The 8621-nt window shown below is 42.0% G+C and overlaps 1 protein-coding gene across 8 annotated transcripts in view; it reads right to left on the reverse strand.

Annotated features, from left to right (window-relative positions):
• LOC106529922 (syntaxin-binding protein 5) overlaps positions 1-8621 on the reverse strand; it is a 108537-nt gene that overhangs the window by 75077 nt on the left and 24839 nt on the right. For all 8 annotated transcript variants that reach the window (XM_014025449.1, XM_014025443.1, XM_014025441.1 and 5 more), the window contains 3 exons: positions 7816-7897; positions 7469-7569; positions 2165-2299 (listed from right to left, as the gene is read on the reverse strand). In XM_014025449.1, coding sequence (XP_013880903.1) covers positions 2165-2299; positions 7469-7569; positions 7816-7897 — 318 coding nt within the window. The remainder of the gene's footprint in view (positions 1-2164; positions 2300-7468; positions 7570-7815; positions 7898-8621) is intronic.

The following is an 8621-nucleotide window of genomic DNA, read 5'->3' on the forward strand; positions in this document are numbered from 1 at the left end:
GTGTAGGGGGGCTCTCTGTTCTAACACCGACAATACATTCATCCACTTAAAGGTTACTTTTTTATTGCTACTATAAATCAACATTTTTTAAGTTAAAAAAAGGCAAAATAATGCAAATTAAATAAGTGACTGCATAAATTAAATATATCCAATCCCTTTACAACATCTGTTGCTCAGGCTCTTAATTAGTCTGATGTGAGAGACTAGTGCTGGGCAGTACGAGCAAAATTTGGCTGTTTTTCCCCCATCACAGCTGATGTTAAAATCTTTCTGCAACATAGAAACCATTTGACTTTTTTCTTTTTATTTGTCTGTGTTGCATTTTCCCTTCTGTCTTTGCTTCCTTCCCTGGTTGTAGACATTAGTTGTGCATTCTGGGCTTACATCACAAAAGTGAGAGGAAGCAGGTTCATTTGACAATGAAGAGGGTTGAGCAAAGATCATTATCAGGCAAATTTACTTTGTCATGAAGTCTACCTTTACACATCACTAAAGAGATGTATTCTACATTCAGTATTGGCAAAAATGCAAGTTGTGTTTTTTTGTCGGCCATTGAAAGCAACAAAATTACCACCCACCACAAGTTTTTGAAAAAGCTGCTCTCACAATGACTAGCTTGCTCTCTGTGCTGCTAGTTCCTGCATGCACGTTCAGTGGTGCTGCACAGAAAAGCGTCCCCCATGAAACAATTAGTAGCGGGCATGACATAACATAATGTTCCAAATGTATCCAGGCTATTGAATGCCAGTATTTGGAAAATTCATATCATGACAAAAAAACTAAACTAAACTAAAAAAAAAAAAAACGGTTTTAGGTACGAGCCGGGATACCACCCAGCTCTATGAGAGACTGTAGATTCACACATTCTCCGCATGTTTCTGGATGGAAAAAACTCCTGGGATGTTTAGGACCTTAAAAATGATTTTGTATTAATCCTGATTTGTACTTTTCAATAATATTTTCTCTAACTTAAATTAGGACAGTCACTTTAAAAATGGTGAGTATTTACATCATAATTTAATATACATTGTCTAGTTTTATTTCGCATTATTTTGCTTGTAAAGCCGAGTTTACCTAAAACTCCTCAGACTGAAAAAAATCTCTTGGAGGAGAGACAAAACATTTCACTAAAGAACCTATCCAGAGGACCTACCGTATTTTTCGGACTATAAGCCGCACCCGCCATTTTTTTAAAAAAAAATGCGCGAACATCAACATATAAGCCGCACCCCCCACCCCCCCCCCCCCCGGGGAGTGCAATGCCGAAAAAAAGGTCAGCAGCTCTTCACTCGACGTTTATCCACAAACTGGTCCTGGATTAAGCTCCAAAGTTTTTATCAGTCAGATTCMACTGTGAAAAATGTCTGTTTTATCCCATTTTGAGTTTTTGGCCATTGACTATCTTTAAATCGCTGCTTCCTGGTCAACAGTCGGCTCAGGAAGGATCGCTTTTTTCTTTTTTTTTTCTTCTTTTTTGAAGCGAGTGGTTGAAGCAAATGGAGCATAAGAGCCCCCTGGTGGCTGAAGAAAAAAATCCATGTATAAACCACACCGGACTATAAGCCGCATGGTTCGAAGTTCAGGCAAAAAGTCGCGGCTTATAGTCTGAAAAATATGGTACTTAGGCTTTTGGGGGGATTTTTCTACCTGGATTACTGAGATGCATCAGGACATTACTTTGTAGAAATCTGATTTGACTGCAACACAAGATTTTTTTTTGTATTTCTCTTTTTGTTGAATGATTTATTACAGCAATAAGCAGCTAAAACAGTATTTAAACTGTAGGGATGACTAAAAAATTGTGACTTTGTGGTATACCTTGACACTGAAAACCAGCCCATGCCTATTGGAAACCTGGTCCAACATTAATGGATGTTAAGCATGGGTCATAAATGTTCCTTGTGACCTTAGAATTGAATGTTTACATGAAGTTGGTGACACACAAGACAAGTCATGAGGGTTATGAAGTGAGCACTTCCTGTTAGAGAAGCATGGCCCAGTCATCACCTCCTCTCTGATCAGAGCTACAGAGTTATCAACACACACAATGCCATTCTCATTCCTTCGCATTTTCACAATTTCACATTTGAATGTCAACTGCACAAACACACATAGGATATATGTATTGACAGAAGAGGGACAGAGCAGAAAGTTGTGAACTCACAGTTCGATGGCTTTGTTCCACATAATGACATAGCCTGAGAGAGTGAAGGACTCCACGTTGACAATGTGGATGTTTCCTCGTTCTGAGCCGATGTACAGCCATTTGCTCTGGAAGGGCAGGTGACAGTATGTGATTCTGCAAGAGATCAGAAAGCATCACCACCAGGCTTTTCATTATCCCCTGACTTAGTTCCATCAGAGGACTCCTGCTTGCCCCTAACTGTGATGGTCCAACTGGAAGCAGCATTGAATGACTGGGATTTAATTACAAAGGCCTTGTGCTGTGTCACACTAATGAAGCCGGACTATTTATAACTCTGTTGGGAGGAACAGCACAATAAATACTGCTGGCTTCTCTTGACTGAGAAGAAAGTTCATTTAGTACTAATACTTATAATGCTGTTTTAAAATACTGTCCACACAGCTTTGATATTTCTACTTGCATCTAATGCAATAAAAAATGTTTTTCACCTTAAAAAAATAAGAGCAAATTGTTTTCAAAACTGCCAGGAACAGAAACTTTTTACAGAAACAGAACTATTTTTAGCTACAGTAACTAAGTCCTAAAAACTAGTTCTAGGAGAGAAGTTTTACCCCAGAAAATGAGGCAGAGAAGTAAAGCTTCCAGGAATATTTCAGTCTTTTTGGGGTTAGACTTGTGATCGTACACATTTCTAGTGTTGGCACTTTTTTTCATTGCCATTATTAAAAGTTTGTAGTTAAAAGTAACAACTCACTGATCTGTGACCATTAGAGACAAACAGCATTCATAAAAGAGTCTCCAAAAAGTCTCAGAGTGTGAACAGGTATGTCAAACAGGGTCAGTGTATCTTTTGGACATTGGATTTATTTTTTGCTGTCTGAAACAGAAAATGAAAATCAAGTCATTTAAAAAGTTTTGTTCATCTCTTTTTGACACAAATAATGAGAAACCCTTTTTATTTTAATTTTAATTTCTATATTTTAAAATAAAATCAAATAACCACTCGTTTCTTGTATTTTAATACCCGTTCCTTAAATGAAAATTCAATGACAAAAAGATGCACTGACCCAAACAGACCCACAATGTTGAATTTTGAACTTGTTTAACTTGTGGAACAAATTTAAGGCTTCTTCACAGAACAGTTCTGTGAAAGTGCAGAGACGTGAGCTTTCAGAAATGAAGCAAACATCTCAGAAATTTAGGTTACTAAATACTACCCTGGTTCTTTGATAACAGAGTGAGGTGTTTCACTGTGGCAAATGCTCCTGCGGGACCATTTATGGACGCTCCAATGACATTGCAGCTATCTGAGACAGGTTGAGCCATGCTCTGGGTGCCGCCCCAATATAAGACCAACCAACCAACTCATTCTAGGATGGTTTCTTTCTGTGTCCATGCAAGAAGGGTTGGTCCATCTTATATTAAAGATCTTAAGAGCTTGCCCTGCATATGTGTACATTCACTGATAAGTCAACGCGGTGAAGCAGTCTAATTTAGATGGAAGAGAAATGTTAGTGGATGCTGACAGAAATCTGCGGTTTGGGTGGAGGTGGTATGCCACAGAGGACTCCACAGCTGGGGGTTTGGTCAGCCCCAGCTCATCCATTCCCTGTAAAAGCTGCTTAGCTGGCATAGAAGCTGGTGGGAGCCTCTTATCATACAGATCCCATTCTGTCCCCTCTTCAAAACAAGTTGCAGGCCATGGGATGCCCAGTTTTTGAAGCAGACTGTCTGCAGCCATCATTCAGGTCCACAAGAGAAGCCACGCTTAGGCCTGTCGCGATAGACAATAAATCAATTAATTGCACGATAACTTTTTTTGAGGTCGGTAAAAAAAAGACGGCGATAAGTTTCATTTTCCTGCTTGTTTGTTTACTTCTTCTCTCTCCCTCTCTGTGCTCCGCTGCACAGGAGCTCAGCTGACCCCTCCCCTCCTGTTTTCTTAGTGTGGGAGGAGTCAACTCTCGCTTTAGCGTGAGAGCTCGTTCCTAAAGAAACGCTTCAAAGCAGAACGCGGCTGCTGAAGTGTCGGGAGCCCTAGAGCCTAGATTTCGCTGCAGAGGGAGGGAGGGAGAGAGAGACGGAGTGAGACAGAGAGACAGAGAGAGAGGGGGAAAGAGAGAGAGAGAGACAGAGAGGAGGAGGAGGAGAAGGGGTGGGGGCTGAAACTCCCCCAGACCCGCGACAAACTCGTCAAGACTTTACCTGTAGCTCCCAAAAATAATAGGAAACATAAACGCACCATCTTTGTTTTAACTAAACACCCAAAAAACCTGTAGCTGTCCCAACAACTCATGAGGAAAACTCTGAACTGTCTGATTTCCTCCCTGCAGCGCTCTGACTGTCCCCTCCTCACACACACACACAGACACGTTCCCCCTCCTCACACACACACACAGACACGTTCCCCCTCCTCACACACACACACAGACACGTTCCCCCTCCTCACACACACACACAGACACGTTTGTTCTTCTATCCTCATGGGGACTTTGCATTGACTTTCATACATTAACCAGTATTTTCTATTACCATTTGACCCTAAACCTAGCCTACACTTTACATGGGATGTGAACTGGGCTTATGTCCCCATAAGAAACAGTGGGTCCTCACCAGGCTGTGTAGTTTGCTTCATCTCTAAAGACATGCTGCTCTTTAACATTGTTTATTTACTGTCTTAGTTGTGTGTGGTGTTTAATTTACATTTTGTTGTTCTTTGTTTTATTTTTTTTTTATTCAAGTGCATTTTTTGTTAGAGACTGAGAGTCCWCTTTGTTAAACATTCTTTTAAAAATGAAAGTTTATTGATTTATTACACTTACATATTATGCTTTTATAATTATTAGTTGTAAAACGGTCACCAGGCAATATTATCGTTTATCGCAATAAATTTTGAGACAATTAATCGCCCAGCAAAATTTGTTATCGTGACAGGCCTAGCCACGCTGACCTGTTTTGAGATCCCCGCCATCCACCAGCCCTTTGAAAAGCTGCGGCAGGGCCATAGACTTCTCCATCGTGTCCAACCAGCTCGTGGTGGCTTGTGGTTGATGGAAGTCATCCGTTGCCACAGTTGCAGACAGGTACGAGTCTTGTCTGTTCGTTACTATTAGGCTTAGCTTCTTTAAGATGTTTCATGGCATGTTAGAGCAGTGCGGACACACCTGTGAGTTCGCCAGTGATGCTTACGTGTGTTTGTGGTCCATGCATGCTATGCAAACAGAGTGAGTGTCTCTACCAGAGATGGAGGCTCCGTATGATGCGGCGCACGGGCGGGATATAACCTCCTTGGCATTAGGTTCCGACCATTTGGTGGGGGCAGGTGCCATAGCCATAATGATAGACAGAGATATAGCTCATCATGACACGTTAGCTGTCCATCAGTAGTGCTAGCAGTGGGGTTAAAACCAAGCAAACTAATACTACACCGAGGGAATGCTAGCCCGCCTTGACACGTTAGCCTACAACTGCAGCCATTCAGTTACTAAAAACTAAAGACCAGCTTGCCTTAACGTGGTCACTGTTCCTGACTATGAAAGAAATACTTCTAACAAACTTACTCTGCATGAAATCAAACTGTCGCAGGGAGCCGTGTTCGGCCACGTGCTCGGGGAACTGTGATTCCGCCACGTGCTCGGGGAACTGTGTTCCGCCACGTGCTCGGGGAACTGTGTTCCGCCACGTGCTCGGGGAACTGTGTTCCGCCACGTGCTCGGGGAACCGTGTGCGGCCACGTGCTCGGGGAACTGTGTGCGGCCACGTGCTCGGGGAACCGTGCTTGGCCACGTGCTCGGGGAACCGTGCTTGGCCACGTGCTCGGGGAACCGTGCTTGGCCACGTGCTCGGGGAACCGTGCTCGGGGAACCGTGCTTGGCCACGTGCTCGGGGAACCGTGCTTGGCCACGTGCTCGGGGAACCGTGCTTGGCCACGTGCTCGGGGAACCGTGCTTGGCCACGTGCTCGGGGAACCGTGTTCGGCCACGTGCTCGGGGAACCGTGTTCGGCCATGTGCTCGGGGAACCGTGTTCGGCCACGTGCTCGGGGAACCGTGTTCGGCCACGTGCTCGGGGAACCGTGTTCGGCCACGTACTCGAGGAACCGTGTGCGGCCACGTACTCGGGGAACCGTGTGCGGCCACGTACTCGGGGAACCGTGTTCGGCCGTGTATTCCTATACTAGATGCCTGGAAACTGTTTAGCAGCTAACCTAGGTAGCCTGAATGCGCTGAGGGAGTTTGTTGTAGTTTCCCACAGGAAGAAAGGGAGAATGAGTTTGGAGTGGTCAGTTGACCATGGTATTGTGATGGGGGCAAAGCCCTGAGCATAGCTCACCTGGCTGTTTTAGACAGACAGAAGCATTTCCCATAGTGAAACACCAAATTAAGTTAGAAAAAGAACTCTGCTGTGCTAACCCGAAACAATACACAAAAAATGTGTCATCATTTTTAAAACATGACAAATTAACTCAAACTGAGTTGATCATTTGCTTAAACTTTTTTTAAAGTTGGATCATCGTTCTTCTCCGCTGTACTTAATTTGTTTGTTGTTGTTTATGCTTTAAATCCCATGTCCCACTGGTCACACAGACCATATGAAATTACATCACATTTCCAAACTTGTCACATCAAGCATTACGGCTCTGTTTTTACGTTGAATGGTAACACAAAGGAGTATAGGGAAGGTCTTTCACCCCCAGGTCACAAAGAGATGACCAGAAGGCACCGAACTCTGGCTTGAAGGGATTTTGTGTCTTTAGTTTCTGTAATTCAGAGTACCATTGAATTCCAACATACAAATGAAAACGCCCCTTACAACAGAAAATAAATGTCCACACTGGTGAGCAAAAAAAAAGAGTCAGCTAGTCCCTAATCGTCACAGATCAGTGACTGAGACTCCACATAGAAATACCGACACTTTAACATCATCCAGCTAGGGAACCAAGCTCTGGGAACTTTTGGTTCAACTATAAATACTACTATTTATGGGCTGCATTTGTTTCATATTTTAAAAAGTCACAAATTATCTGCTATTCACTTTCATGATAAGAGATGAGAACAATCTGAAAATGAATTAGCTAAAAAAATTTAATTAAATAAAATAGTCTAAATAACTGAAAACTGGGGAAGTTGGGAGATAAAGCTTCTTTCAGATTGAGTTTCACCTGTTGGATGAAACATTGAGAAACATTTTAAAAGAAGCTTTGGTATCAGAGCAGGATCTCTTACTTACAATCCTTTAAAGCATCATAATGTCATTAAACTAAAACACAATGAAGAATGTGGTCAGCAGAGGCAGATACATATAGACAAACTTAAACACTTACCTCTCCCGGTTAAACTTGAGAGAGTGCAGGATAGCAGGGATTTTTTGCCTCAGGTTCCACAGGTGGATGCTGTCATCAGCTAAGGCACTCACCAGCGCCCCCTATGGAGATGGAGAGGAACAGAAGAGTCATTAACAGTCAAAAAATGTCACTTGGCTTAGATAGTTGCTGCTCATTTTTCTAGGCAATACATGAAATATAAAATCAGCTACATTAAGAACAGTTTAAGAATCAGTAATATCAAATATACACTGATGTTTACAATACCTGCTGCCCAGAACTGACACAGGGAGCAGCGACAAGGAGAGGACACACTATGAGTAAAGAAGGATGAGGAAAGAACTCACCTCGTTGACAAGAAACTGAAGCTGGATGACAGCAGCACCGCTCTCATGCTGACAGTAACACTCCACACCTGCTCGACCAAAGCTAAAGAATGGCTCAGTTAAAGGAAACAAAATAAAATAAAATAAAATAATACAGGAATACTTGCTACAGAAAGTCATGCAGAACAGAAGGCATTTCACATAAAGCCTTACAAAAAGGCTGACATGAAAAAAAGATGATAAAGCAAGAGCTGCATTAAAGAACAAAACTGACTCTCTTATTCATTCACATATAATTACCTCCAGTGCTCATGCATATTTTTCAATTTTGAAATTCCATACATATCCAGCCTGGTTGTTTCTAATGCTTGTACAGTCCCCTCCAAAGGCATGGGAATAGCAAGTGACCTTTTTTTGTTGTTCATTGAAGACATTTGGGTTTAGGATCAAAAGATGAGCATGAGACAAGAGTTCTACACGTTAAACAACTCGGAACATACCGCCCTGTGTTTGAACACACCCATTTTACAAGTGAGCAAAACTATTGGAACATGTGACTGACAGACGTTTCTAATTTACCAGGTGTTGGTTGATTGTTCCAACATTAAATACAGTGGGGAAAATAAGTATTTAGTCAGTTACCAATTGTGCAAGTTTCTCCCACTTAAAAAGATGAGAGGCCTGTAATTGACATCATAGGTAGAACTCAACTATGAGAGACAAAATGTGAAAAAAAATTTGAGAAAATCATTTTGTCTGACTTTTAAAGAATTTTTTGCAAATAATGGTGGAAAATACTGTAAGTATTTGGTCAATAACAAAATTTC

The sequence above is a fragment of the Austrofundulus limnaeus genome, unplaced genomic scaffold (genome assembly GCF_001266775.1).
Source record: "Austrofundulus limnaeus strain Quisiro unplaced genomic scaffold, Austrofundulus_limnaeus-1.0 Scaffold476, whole genome shotgun sequence".
In the NCBI taxonomy this organism is placed as follows: Eukaryota; Metazoa; Chordata; class Actinopteri; order Cyprinodontiformes; family Rivulidae; genus Austrofundulus; species Austrofundulus limnaeus.